Source organism: Ammospiza nelsoni, chromosome 3 (assembly GCF_027579445.1).
Source record: "Ammospiza nelsoni isolate bAmmNel1 chromosome 3, bAmmNel1.pri, whole genome shotgun sequence".
NCBI lineage: Eukaryota > Metazoa > Chordata > Aves > Passeriformes > Passerellidae > Ammospiza > Ammospiza nelsoni.
In genome coordinates, this window is record NC_080635.1 from 89371588 (window position 1) to 89386466 (window position 14879).

A 14879-nucleotide genomic window follows, 5' to 3' on the forward strand; every position below is an offset into this window, starting at 1 on the left:
AGGCACTAATAATGGTCCAGCCCAGAAATGCCTATGAGGGACAAACTTTTCCTCAATGTGACTTTATTACTTTGTACTGCAGCAAAAACTCAAACTAAAGTGTCTTTGATATTGATATTTCAATTACTTGTCTGTCTCCCTGCAAGTACAGTGACCTGGCTAAGGTTATACACTTTAAAGAGACAGATTGCTCTTACTCATTACCTCAGCAAATGAAATGAAAATGAGTTGGGGTTACTTAGAGAAAACCAGAACTATGCACTTCTATGTGCTCTTGAGAGCACATAGAAGAACGGAGAAAATGTATCTGGACCAATACTAGTAATTTAGCCCACATAACAACAGCATGTTACTAGAGAAATTCAAAGTCTGTAAAACTCAGGGAAAAAAATTCAGGGAAAATAACAACTTCTTCCACAATTGATACAGATACAGGGTAAAAACCTGACCCCTGAGAAGGCAGCAGGAACTCTAGCATCAGGGCTCCCCCCTTAGTTCATGTCATTCATTCAAACTTCCCATCATATTTTGTGACATTTTTAATTTTAAAATTCTCCTTTATTCTGTGCAATCACACTTAAAATGAAAAACAGCTGCAAATTTTGGCTGAATTTTAAAATGTATTTCTATTTAAAATATAGCCCACAACACGTAATAAAAACCCAAGGCATTATGTCGTAAATAGCCCAAAATGCAGAATGCAGCTGATTGGCTGTACCTTTACAGAAGCTCTTTAGGGCAGTGATTTCAGTCTGGTCCCCAATGATCAGTTTTATAAAGGAGAAATGCTATCACAGTAAAAAATTTCAGCAAAGAGACTGAAGGCAGAACGTCTAAGAAGCTCCACATCTCCTGGGACCCTTAAGGAAGAAAAGGTGGAACAAACCTGCTGCATGTTCCTTGAAAGCCAGAACAGTCCTTGATCAGATCAAATAATCATTACAGTGTAATAGGCCATCCCAATAATGCTATTTTGCCTCCATCCTCATTCTGGAAACTGGCTTTTGTATCTTATTGCCACTTGAGCATTCCCTAATGTGAAAACAGCCCTCAGAGTTTACTTGAATTAGTGGCTAGCTGCCACCAAATCATGAACCAAGATTTGGCATGAATTGGACAATATATACTTCTGTCTTGAGAAAAGACTTGGGTAGGAGTTGATGGCAGGGCTCCATAGGAAGCCAGCCTGCTATGGGCCATGCCGTACATTTCCTTAGACCAAATAAAAAACTTCAATCCCAAAGACTGGAACTTCAGCAAACTCCAAGGGAATTAAACACACACACTTCAGTAGCCAGGCTGCCATAGAGACAGAATGCCTGAGCCTACAGCACAATCCTTAGTATGCAACTTGGAAACCCTGGGCCCTGGGCACCCCTGCCTGAAAGCACAGCAGGCCTGTGTTTGGGATTGCAGAGTCCTGTCAGACACCCGTGTGTCCTGCTCAAAGCAAAGGGTGCAGGAGCAGTTTTGTTGTGGAATGTCACTAGTGAGGACTGTGGGATATTACAGAATCATAGAATCAGAGAGAGGTTTGGGTTGGAAGGGTCCTCAAAGATGATCAGGTCCCAGCCCCATGCCATCAGCAGGGACACCTTGCACTAGGACTTGTGGCTCAAAGCCCCGTTCAGCCCAGCCTTGAAAGCTTCCAGGAATGTGGCATTCACAACTTATGTGGGCTACATGTTCCAGTGCCTCTCCATCTTCAAAGTTCTCTCCTTCTCCAATTCTGTGGTTACAGCTTCTAAAAATTTTGTACCTGAAACCTAATGTACATATGTCAAATAAACCTGAGGTGATAAAGTCAAGAAAATTGCAAGTGAAGTCTGGCCCCAAAACAAAAGGTGTGGTTTTGTTGGAAAAATAAAAATTCCTGGGAGCTTGTCTTGAGGTTTCTTCTACCTGGAGACAGCAAGGGGCTTGTGGAAAAATTTTATTGTTTCTAATTTGAACAGTGAAGAGCTTGTGGTCTTCTCCTGTCCTGTTCCACTGAGGCAGTTGCCTATAATATCCCTACATATTAGCAGAAACTGTGAAAATCAACACTAGGAGAGAAACACTTAGTCTACATCTGAAGCTTCTGTAGTTACGCTGGTGTAATCAAATGCATGGTGTGTCATTGTCTGTTCCTCCTTTCAGCAGCATGTTTCCATTAGAGGATATGGGGCTTTTATAATTGTAGATGCAAATATAAAGCATTTATAAATTTCTGTTTATGCACTGAAAGAAATCAAAAGCATTGTTTAATGCCTTCACAGAGGCAGTTGCCATTTGAACAAGTCAGGTAATAACTGTGATATTCATCTGAGTGGTAAACAGTTTTGCTTTCTATAAAATAGAACACAAACCACCAACTGAAAATATTCAAGAACTTAAAAGGAAAACATCAAAAGTATTAGAACAAATAGTTTTTCCCATTAGTTCACAAAAAAATCTGAGTTCTCAGGTGAAAAGCTTTCATCACCTTAGCCTTGACCTGTGCTCTTGAAAAAGATATGGTTTGTTCCTCCCTGCTTCATTCCTTCCTCCAATAAGTTTCTTTTAGAACCTATGTCAAAAGAATTTTTGGGAAGCTGAAGGTAGAGGTAAAAAAAATAAATAAAACCCAATACTATTTTCTTCATCCCCAAATTTACTAAGAAAGCAAAAGGTATTCTGTAAGGATGAGTGCTTTCCCTCCTGTTGATTCCATTGGTATAAAATGAATCCCTGTTTATTGCCATAAATATTTTATAACTTGGAGTTCAGAGATCTGACCTGGAGGGTACAAGCTCTAGATTCTGTGGGCAGAAAGGAGATTTGAATTCTGGCTCAGCTTTCAAGCTAGCTTGTGATGAGGCTTTTGTTTCCTCCCAAATACTCTGCAAGTTTAAGCTGACATTTTCTTTGGTTTTGCCAGACCTTCCTGGGATAGAAATCAGTTCCAAGATGAAGAAGAGTTTTTGCTTATCTTAAAATAGAACTTCCCCCCCCCCCCCGCCATTTTCTAAAAAAAGACATGAACCAATTTAATTTCAATCCCTATATTTTGAGTCTATGTAGCTTTTTCAGAAGCATCTTGGAATTGATACTAGTTTTCAATCATAATTTTCAGGTACTTAGCTACTTTGCCTGGTGAAATCTGCTAATTTACTGAGGTCTTGTAGAGTCTTGGAAATATGTCATACACAGAGCTCTGCAAAATCCATTCAGGGATTTGCTCATGCAACATCATATGTGGCACTTAGGGACATGGTTTATTGGTGGATTTGGCAGCGTTAGGTTTATGATTGGACTCGATCTCAAAGATGTTTTCCAACCTAGATGATTCTATGATTTGTTTTAGTATTCAGTTATGGTGAGCAGCATGTGTTAAGTATGCACATGTCATCTTAAAGTTAATGCATGAGTTTATCTTTTAATTGCCTTCTGCAGAATTGTCAAACACAAGCAAAAAAGTGATTACTTCTTCAAAAGTAATCAAAGTTAGACAGTGTTTCTGCCTCTAAGGAGCTAAGTGAATCTTGGCTTGCAGTACCTCAGTGTCAGCAAATGTTGCATTTCCCAAACCCAGACACTTGGACTGTGCACGGGACTCATCCATTTGCTCGCAGAGAATGAACCCTCACCTGTTCTGTGCATCGGCAGATTATTTGGTGAACTTGGACATAAGCCTGGAATAAATTACATTTAAGGTAAGTTTTAGTCTTATCCAGGGCTTGCTTTTGTTTCCTAAGAATTAATACTGCACAAGCCACAGCGGTAGCAACGATGCCTTGTCAGGTGTGCGCTTATGATCAAATATTGTCGCTGCTTAAGACAGGCAAAGGGGATGGAATTCAGCATGTGATGAGTCCACACCAGGATTGGGATACCTGTTGGGATACTCCTTGATGATCTGATATATGCTGATCTGAATGGTTTCATTCTCAAAGCGGCTGTTGCTCCGATCTTTGTATATCCGGAACTCGGCGGCTGTCACTGCCTCTCCGTGCGGGATCTGAGTCAGGTCAAAGCGGAATTCCTTGTAGTGCCTTCGGTGGTGGGAGAAGTCCTTGTCCCTTTCAACTGTGAGAAAAAGAATTGAATGTAAATTAAAGACTTGAAACCAATGCCCACTTCCCATGATGAATGGAGCATTCCCTCTGCTCGGGGGTTAACAAACATGACAATATAAAACTGTGCAAATAATAAAACCACAAGCCCAGACATACTTCCAGTTAAAGGAAATTCCACCAGCCCAGTATCTTCAGTTCAAAAGGAAAAAAAACCTCCGTGGCTTTTATATAAATTCCAGAAGCTGGAGTGGAAAGAATATCAAAAAAAGCTGAAAGGGGGCATGTTGTAAAGCAACTAGAAATATGGACAAACTAAAAGCTGTGAAAGGACTTAGGACTTCAGTGTAGCCATAAGCACAGCAATAGCAATGTCAGAACTATAGATGACTTTGAAAAACACTAATTGCCTCTAATAACCAGGCCGATGAGAGGAATGCAGCTTATTTTTGTTTAACATAATAAAAGTGGTACTAAACTGCACTGCAACAACTGTATAGTTAAGAAGCAGTTAAGTCATATAAATTAACACAAGTTGTACTCTAATGGCATGCACGTCATCTTTCCAGTGGTCAGAAGAAGGAGCTGTGGGTCAGGGCCAAGTGGTTCTGGCACCCCAGCAGCGTAGGAGGTACAATTCTGGTTTGAGAAGTCCCTTCAAACCTGTTCTTGGTGGGCAGGTGCAGCTCCCACTGCTTTTGACACTGCCACAATTTAAAATAAAAAAGCAAGCCTCATGATTGCTTAATTGAGGTTTCTGCAGAATTTTAAGAGGAACAAACCAGATGATTTTAATTTATAACTGGTTTGGGTCTATTTCCATTGTCTGCTGCAGTTCTGATTCTCAGTTAGGAGCAACTTTTGCAATGGAATATATATTTTTATGTGACAACGGAAACTACAGGACATAGTACTGGCTGATGATCGCCTTATGGGATTCATCCTTCAGATTTTAGGGATGTGGAAAGGAAAATGATCCATGGTTTCCACTTCCACAGAGTACAACGTATCATTGACCTATGAATAAGCTGTGCTCCGTGGGAAGACAGAATTTCTGTCTTCTGGAAAGTTCTACCTGCCTGGTGACATACATGCTTTGTTTAACTGATGGTGGACAAAGTCTAAAATACAGAGTTGGGATTTGGTTTAGATAACCAACTAAACATTTATGGCTGCACTCAGCTTCCCTAAACACTCTCTTCTGTAACCCCAGCTCTTTTACTGCATTTTAGTCCTCAGATCTGAGGGAGGAACAATGTCTGTTCTGAAAAAGCACACATTTGCATTACTAAATGCTACATGTATGAATAATGTGTAAATTACTACAATATTTATACTTACATGTTTATATATATATGCCTCCCAAACAATTCTTTCTACATACATAATATGTATGTGTTTGCATGCACATATAATTATATAATTTTTATATAAACATAACTATCTGTATTATTATAATGTATATGTTGTCTTACAAAATAGAAATCCACTAAAAGGTAAAAAAATAATTTTGGGCTTGACATATAAGGGTATAATTATGGACATATTAAAGTGGGAGCTATTGAATAAAAAGTATTTAACACTATTTTCAGAGCAGTAGTTACTAGTTAAGTCACCTGTGGTCATGTAACTCATTCTTTGCAGTGCACTTTCCTGTCACCTTTTCAAAAATCCAAACCCTCTTTCCTTTCATTAGCTTTTTTTTTTTTTTTTACATACAAGTCTGTATTGCCGTAAGCACCACAAAAAATAAAATATATAGGCAATAAGAACACTTTATCTTCAGTGAAAATGAACTTTCTCCTGGCTGACAAAAGGAAAATTGTCTGCTAACTGTGAGGTTTGCTTGGCTCAAGTGCATATTTAGCTTACATGGGTTTGCCATCGAACGCTGTGCAGAAAAAGTAAAGCAGAAAAGCAGCAGAAGCATGTAAACTGGCTGCTCTGTAGCTGAAGATGGATGGGCTGCTACTGAAGAGAAACAGGATACAGTCTATTTAGCAGCTCCACTGCCCGGTTCTAAACCGTGAGACACATACAGAGATCTGACTTAGGGTTTGGGAGTTGTTTGCTTTTTTTTTTAAATACCCATGTAAAGCCTTTCATTTCAGAGGAGCTTGGCAGAGATTAGCATATGCAAAAGCACTGAGCCGGGAGGGCTTTTTCTAGTACAAAGAGTCTGCTCCAAGTTCCTGAGGTTATAACTGAACATTTCAAAACTGTCGTGGAACAGATATGTCAATAACCTTCAAATGAGAACTGTATCTAACACAGACTTGGCATAGTGCAAACTTTTCTGCTGTCTCTGGATAGTATTTTTTCAAAAAGTATTTACCAGCATGCATGGGTAACTAAGCACTACTCACTATGAGTAAATACTGAATAATTAAACACTGAATAAAAGGTTTAAATGCCACTACTACTGGACAGATACTAGACAAATTGATTTTTATTTGTGTTTTAAGCTTCCTTTCATCTAGTCTCTACCAAGTACTTTCTAATTAGTTACATTAGTTTAGAAACAGTAGTTGTCTGCCTATATGTTATAGTTTGGACAGAAGCCTCCACAACACCCCTCACAGTATCAGTGGGGATCTCTCAGGATCACTCAACTGCTGAAAGAATACTGACAGCCACTTTCTGGGGGGCCTCAAATTAATTGTTACAACACACATAGATAGTATTTATCCGTGTTTCCACATATATACCCAAGGAAGATGCAGTACTGTCATCTGAAAGGGACACAAGTTCAAAATTTCTGTGGTTTGAGACAGGATTTACAGGCAGGCCAGGACTTCAGAGCAGCAACAGTCTGCAGAAGCGAGGGGCTGTAGGAAACACTGAACATCACTGCAAAAACTCCCTGAGTCCAAGGAGGTTCCATTCTGCCGTGAACCCTGAATGTCTATCTGCAAATTTATATCAGCCAATGTAAAAAGCAAAAAAAAAATAAAAGAAATTGCATACAAATGTAGAGAACTTAAAATCTTGCATTATATAGCAGACTGCAAAAAAAGAGGTGATGGTGATGTTACAATAATGACCAATAGTTAGAATGGTAGACAAGTTAAAAAAGTAAAATACTATTTAATGATAATGAATATTTTATTACTGAAAATAATACACAAATCTTGGTCCCTTCTGCATCTAATAAATGCCTTGTCAGGCAAGACTGTGAATGCTCAGTAGGGTATCTGTCAGGTCCTTTGTCCTGCTGAAATAGCATGAAGTGCAGGGAAGCACCATTTCTCAAATATTTTTATTTCACAGGCAAGAGCTTTTCAACACTGGCAGCCTGAAAAACACAGGTTAAAATTTTCAAGTATTCGGTCCTTTCAGAAAGTTCTCATGCCATTCCAGCCCTGCTCAGTACATATGCCAAAATGCATTTCTGTGGGACAAATCACAGCATCTAAAAACCAGTTGAACAGAAAATCAGTAAGTATTTTTTAATCATTGAAGGAATAGAATTTTTCTAAGTAAAAGATAATAGAATATTAGGGGCAATACTGATTACAAAAAAAAATGAAAAAAATCTTCCTTTGCTCTCATTGGTCAGGATTCTTAGCATTGACTTTTAAAAATGGCATTTTTATACCACCTGAAATTAATATATGCAGCACTACAGTTACATCAGACAAGTCATGGCTCAGGGGAATATCACAAACACCTGTGTGTAAGATGGGAAAGAATGATATTTTCCACCCACGTGGCAAACTGATGAAACATTTACACTGTATTAACACTAAATCCAACTCTAAGAAGAAAAAAAGTCAAATTTTAAAAAGGTATTTTGGAAAAGAGGTCTTCTTTTACACCAAAATAAAATATCATGCATTGTTTTTCATTAACAAAACTATTTATTTTATGAGGGAAAGAAAGTAACAACTAAAAAACACCAAAAGCACTTACACAGATGTATAACAAGTAATCAGTATTTTAGAAATTCAGTTATAAATATCTGATTGTGTTGACTGAGCTTAAAAAATATAAAAACTGCTAGCAATGAGTTTAGGCCATAGTGCCTAAGGGACTATTAGATGTGCTCCTTCATTAGTGATTAGCTCCACACTGATATGTGCTTCACTTTTCCTGAAGATGTTGGTGTGTGGCTGCGACACATGGGAAAAGTGAAAGCTGCTTTGGCAAATGGGTAACAAACCAAACACATGCTGAAAGACATGTTATAATAAGCTGATTTTGCAATATAACATCCCAGGATCCCAACTCACTTCACAAACAGTGAACCTTCCCTAATCAAATTAATGTCACTTTTTAACTATTAAATCTATGTTCCAAGGCAAAATGGAGGGTTTACAGACCTGTATAACTAGAAAGGGTCATTTACATTAATCTCACTGAATTTCGCTGTTTGACTCTAAATTCTTTGTATAAGTACTAAGTAAACCAGTCAGTTTTAATCACTCCAAGGTGATAAAGTTTACAGTAAGCTGATACACTACAAACGGCACTCATTTACATCTTGAATATAATGAAATGATAGTTTATCTACAGTGAACACTTGTGGTTATCTGACCAAAACAGGTCAAAGGTTCCAGGCATTTTCTCCTGAAATTACTCAGTGCTGCCTCTAATGACTGATAATTGAAAGCAGAGACTGGAAATATCAAATGTGGTAGGTGACAGATAAGCAACAGATTAATGCAAGTACTCTGTTACAGGACACTGAAAGGTCAGAGGCCCTAGGAATTAGCTATTGTGCTACTGTGAAAAGACAGACATCAAATAGCTGTTTACCCCACTCTTGCTCTTCTCTCTCTCATTCAAATTCCAGTATCACAGATGAGACTGTTTAGCGTGACTCACCTTTCATAAATTATCATTTGTTTCATAAAGGCAACAAATGTTTTGTAGGGTATGTAGAAAGGGGGAAAGAGATTCTAGAGAAGCATACAGGGTTTTAAAAACCCAAAATAAAACAGCTATGCTAGGTGTAAGTGTTTCAATGAAGTGCTTCTGAGAGAAGTTAAGGACATTCATAAGAATGTCATTCTCAGTTGAAGAGAGACCAGATTACAGATTCTAAAATATATATTTTTATATTTTTAATCTTTGTAACTTTTTTGGCTTGTAGAAAATGAATATCAGCTTTAGAAAATCACTTTATCTGGGAAAGCATACCTTTCATTTTTTCACCCTGGAAGTCCTAAATATGTACAATCTAGGCAATATTGAAGCAAGTGGCAGCCATTTCATCCTGTTCATCGGCCTTTGAATGAGGATTACAGTCTTCTAGAAAAGGTTGTAAATCAGGGGAACTTTTAAAGTCCAAGAATGAAGAAAAATAACTTCCCAAAGTAGTGATTAAAAAAAAAAAAGCAGCAGATTATGATTCTAATTCTCTAATTCTCTAAGCACTACTGCTTTACTAGGTTTATCTATTTTTTAGAATGGTAAGTTTCCTGATGTGAACTCAGGGAATCTATTTTGAGTTGGACGTTGAAATTGAAAGAAACAGTCCCCTGTCCTTAAAGCATTGCTTTGGACACCAGAGATGGCTGCCTGATATGGTCAGTGGAGAGACAATTCTGTTTGTTCAGGGTCAGTTGTCTTGTACCAGCCAGTAAACAGAACAAAAGAGTTTATTTACATTTCCTCTTTGGTCCACTGCAGCTCCAGTGGATAGTCCTTGCTCAAAGGACAGTTCAATCCTTATCAGCTGATTTCAGTGACTGTGTCCTAACTGCCAGGATGCCAGTAACCCAGCAATGGGACATCCTGAGAAGAAATGCAGGGGTTGAGGTCCAAAATCAGAATGAAATGGGTTTTTTGTTCCCACACCTGACTTCTTTTTATTATGTGACATTAGACATTTACTATTTACATTACCATAATGATTCAGCTGAGCATTTTAACTACAAAACTTCCCCACTCCATGTCTTCCATTTAGGATGAAGTAGTTTTCACCTCAGAAACATGGTGGGATGGCTTGCACAACTGGAGTGCTGCTAAAGATGGCTATAAACCCTTGAGAAGGGATAGGCAAGGAAGGAGAGGCAGTGAGGCAGCCCTCTATACTAGGGAATGTTTTAATTGCCTAGAACTTAATTATGGTGACAGCTGGGTTGAGTGCTTATAAATAAGAATCAGAGGGAAGGCAAACGGCAGCTATCCTGGTAGGAGTCTGTTACAGACCATCCAGCCAGGATGGAGAGGCAAATGAAATGTTCTACAAGCAGTGGGAGAAGTCTCCCAGTCAACAGCCCTTGTTCTCATGGGGGACTTCAACTTAACAGTTTTCTGCTGGAAATACAACACAGCAGAGAGACAACAGTCTAGGAGGTTCCTGGAATGTGTGGAAGGCAACCCACTCACACATCTGGTGAGGGATTCAGCTAGGGAAGGTGGACATGCTGCTAGTGAACAGAGAATCACTGGTGGGTGATGTAGAGTTGGAGGCCTCTTGGGCACAGCAAACACAGAATAATGGAGTTTTTAATTCTGAAGAAGTAAGGTAGAGGGTCAGCAGAACTGCTCTTCTGGACTTCCTGAGGGCAGACTTTTGCCTGTTTAGCAGGCTGGTTGGCAGAGTCCCTTGGGAGGCAGACTGAAGGACAAAGGAGTCCAGGAAGGATGGACATCCTTCTCGAGAGAGACCTGAAAGACCAGGAGCAGGCTGTCTCCATGTGCCAAAAAACCAGTCAATGGGGAAGAGGAGCAGCCTGCCTGAACAAAGAGATTTGGCTGGAAATCAGAAAAAAAAAAAAGGCAGTTTGTGCACTTTGGAAGAAGGGGCAGGAAATCAGAAGAACTCCAAGGATGCATGAGTTTATGCTGAGAGAAAATTAGAAGGGCCAATACCCAACTATAATGTAATCTGGGCACTGCCTTAAAACACAATGAAAATGTTATTGTAAATACATCACCAAACATGGAGTGCAAAGGAGAATCTCCATGCTATTGGATGTGGGGAAAAACACAGTGGCAAAGGGTGAGGAAAAGGCTGCAGTTCCTGATGTCTTCTTTGTCTCAGCCTTTAATAGAGCTGGGCCAGTTGTTCTCTGGGTGCCAGTGCCCTGAGGCTGAAGACAGGTACAGGGAGCAGAATGAAGCCCTCAAAATGGTGGACTTGTCAGTGAATGTTTAATACTTGGAGTCAATGATCCTTTCTCAATATAAGTGATTCTATATGACAAATGTAGGGAGAGGTTGAAAACAGGAGTCCCCAAATTACATTCCACACATATCCTATCTTAGACACGAAAGTCACTGTCAGAAACCTAATCTACATTCAGATCCCCTTCCAGCTGGAGCAAAGCTGTTTCCTTTATCAGTGGGGATTTTGCTTAATTAGAAAGGGCAAGTCTGGAGAATTTTTTTCATTGCAACAGTTCCGTTTCTTAAAAAGTGATTTATTGCAGCACTTTTTATTTGAGTTTGTCTGCATTTATTATTATTATATTGGTTGTATTTAAAGTAATTATATATTTACAGATGTGGTTTTGAAATAATAATGTAAATTACTTTCACATGAAACTTTGTTTTCAAAACACAAAGAATAAAGTTTGATCAGTCATGTACAGAAGCTAGATACACTGCTGTAAATTTAGTTATTTCACTAAATTCTTTATTTTCAGGTCAGGTACTGACATCAATGAGCGATATTTTCCTACTTTGTTTACCAAAATTAGAGGCAGTCTGAAAATTGTTTGATGAAATACTTTGCAGTTAGTGACAGTTTTAATAAATGCAATACTTATTGAATCCAAATTTTTAGTGGTTCAACATCCCTTCTATAATTGAACAGACATACTGAACTGTATAAATTGCATAGTGATTAAAATCAAAATAAAGTCAATGAAAACACCTTCAACAATGGCAATATAAAGCAAGAAGGAAAAGAGAAAGCACAATTAAAAAATCAAACCAACAAAAACTGATTGCCTTTTTTCTTTTTTCAAAGCAAATATTATTTCACTTATTGTTTTTTTCTCTTTAACCCTCAAAGAAATGCATTTCAAAATCCCATAATTTATAAAAAAAGAAAAAGTTAGACTGTATGAATGTATTTTAATCAAGTATTACATCTTTTGAGAGTGCTGTTCTATTATTAAAATGTTCATTTCTTCATTTTGTTATTTTAGTCAATAAGATCTCATAGATCCTTGCCAATTCACAAAACACACATTTCAGAAACTCCAAATAGTGTAAAGACTAAAATATTAAGGTGGACTTTCAAATTATGCGATTTCTACTTTCTAATCCCCTCAAACTGTGCATGCAATGTTTTACATTTATAAATAAATGTAAATTAAAAATAAATGTTTCACTTTAGTAAGTGATAGACAGTACCCAGGTAAAAAATTGAAGTTATACACCCATGCTAATATATAAGTGAATATGTAAAAGGATAAGTTTCTTTTTTTTTCCTAATAATTATTTTCAGAATTAGAACTCAGTTAATAGCTAAAAGCTTCCAGCATTCACCATGAGAAGGAAAGAGTTCCCAGAAACCATGTAACAGTGCCTGCCAGCAACTATTATAAGCAGATACCTAAAGGAACGCCTCCATCAAAGAGGCATAACTGGGCTTGGCTTTCTCACACACAACCTCCCAGGTGATCTGGACACTGTGAGATTACCCACGATACCTTCTTGCTGCTTTACATTAAATTATGGAGTGAAGCAGAAGTTTTAATGAAATTGCTGATCTTCATTCAAGAGCCAATGTCTTGTTAAAAATTTCATTGCTAAACATGTGTTATTCATTCAATCTACTCTTCTTCCAAGTCAAATGCACTTGCTCAACAAGTCAAAACAAGTGCTGCACTGCAGCTGGTCCAATGATAATTAAATGCTGGAAGGCTTTCAGTTGTTGATACAAAATAAGTGGGAAAGCAACACCCTGCCTTTCTTATGCTGCCTTGAACCCGGCCAAAACAAGAGGAGAAGTAACCAGACAAAGAGATTGAGTTCTAGAAGTGAACAGAACTTTGAGAGTCTAAGGCTGGGTACTATCACAATCGTAACATAAAAGATAGTTGGAAATGTGATTCCTCGAGATCTCCTTTTTCTCATGGTTTTGACAGGATAATGCACTGTATCTTTCAACCTGACAAATGCAAATCTTTCACTCCAGTTGCTCAGCTGTAGCACAAAGCACAGCAAAAGATACAACTGGCCATATGTGCTATTTAATCTCAAATAAGGACCCTGTGGTTTTCTTTTTGTTTTAAGATACACCATATTACAAAGGCACTCCAATCACAAATACATGCGTTAATCTAAACCCACTAGATTTCTGATTGTGTTCAGTTTCATCAGTGATAAATAAATCTTTACTTGGAAAAAAAGAACTGCACAAAGATCCCTCTATTACGTAGTTCTGAGCTAATGCATTGATAAATTAGCTAATCCTTACACCACCACCACCACTTCAGGCTGCTAATTTTGCCTGCTGTTTTCAAAGATGTCTATTCTGCCTCACCTTTGACAAAACCAGTAAATTTTGATACTATCTGTCAATAGACTTCCATTTTTTCTCACATTTATTTCTGTTTTTCTATAATCACAGATCAGCACAAAGAAAACTAACAATTATTGCCAGGTTTCTGACTGTGTGTGAAAGTCAGGATGTCAGATCAACACAACCTCAAGGTTAACAAATGACAGAAAAAAAGATCCCTCTCGGGTTCAGCTGCAACTGAATAGAAACAAAAGTTATACTTCTGGGATCCAATGGTCAGAAAATAGGTGTAAGTTATAACTGTTTTGACACTGTAAAAGTATACAGATGGAACATAACTTCTGAGGAGGGTGAAAGGGCATATATCATCATAGGGCAACTGGCAGGGGAGGAAAAGCTAAACATTAAAGTGCACTCTATCTTCTCACATCTCCTTAGTTTCTGCTCATGTTAACCCTCTGCTCACTTCCAGCCAGAGGTGGCAAGCCACTCTACCATTTACCATTCACTCATGTTGTCTAATAAACTCCATCTCTTTTCTGCTGTGGAATTTGTTGGAAATGCTTCCATGGAAGTTGTGTCTGAACATTAAGCTGGATATGACTGGATAGGCAATATTTTCTGCTTACTCTGTGCTCACATCTGAGTATTTTAATATTACCCACACCCATTAACACTGACCAAACATTCCATAAAAACAGTCCAGCTGTAACAAGGATAAAGAAGGAAGCCCTCAAGAACATCTCATTTAGAAAGTAGAAGAAGGCTTCTTTACATATAAAAAATAAAAAAATTTTGCCGGACTATATTATAGACAGGATATTAAATGCAGTTGCAAAAAATAGCTGCTAACAGGCCGTGCACTTAGTTATTCTGTCAGCTTGGCTCAAATAAAATCAGAAGTCCTCTGATTTATACTTTGGTTGCAAAAATGTTTACTGGGCTAATCACTACACTGAGCCATCTCCTTAAAATTAAAAATGTAAGGAGACTAAGCTTCATCTTTTATAGTCTGTTTGCCCTTGTTTTGCAGGTTTGTCCAGCACACTCTTGCTGTTGTCCAACACCAAGGAGCCACCTAGGAGAGCCTGAGGTGGTGCTGAGAAACAGAGCAACGGGGCCAGAAGCACTGCAGGGGCAGGACCTCACAGACATTGCACTGGAAGAAAATGGGAGGAAGATGAGGAGGAAGAGCAGATAGGAGACTGGCTTGGGGTGGTGAGAAATGGCACTTTCAGATGGCAGGTTTTAACAGCCACTTTGGGATCTGGCTGTGGTTTTAACAGCTTGTTAATACAGATACAAAATGTACCCTCTCCTCTGTAGCTCTGTCAGTCTAATCTGACCATTATTTATGCCCATAGAGATAATTTCACCCGCACATGGAATAAGTCCTCTCAAAATGAAGGAAAAAAATT

General features: G+C 38.3%; 1 protein-coding gene across 3 annotated transcripts in view; it reads right to left on the reverse strand.

The window, feature by feature from the left end:
* The window catches only part of BMP5 (bone morphogenetic protein 5), a 57110-nt gene that overhangs the window by 28226 nt on the left and 14005 nt on the right, over nucleotides 1-14879 (reverse strand). For all 3 annotated transcript variants that reach the window (XM_059469429.1, XM_059469428.1, XM_059469427.1), the window contains one exon: nucleotides 3855-4047. In XM_059469429.1, the coding sequence (XP_059325412.1) occupies nucleotides 3855-4047 (193 nt within the window). The remainder of the gene's footprint in view (nucleotides 1-3854; nucleotides 4048-14879) is intronic.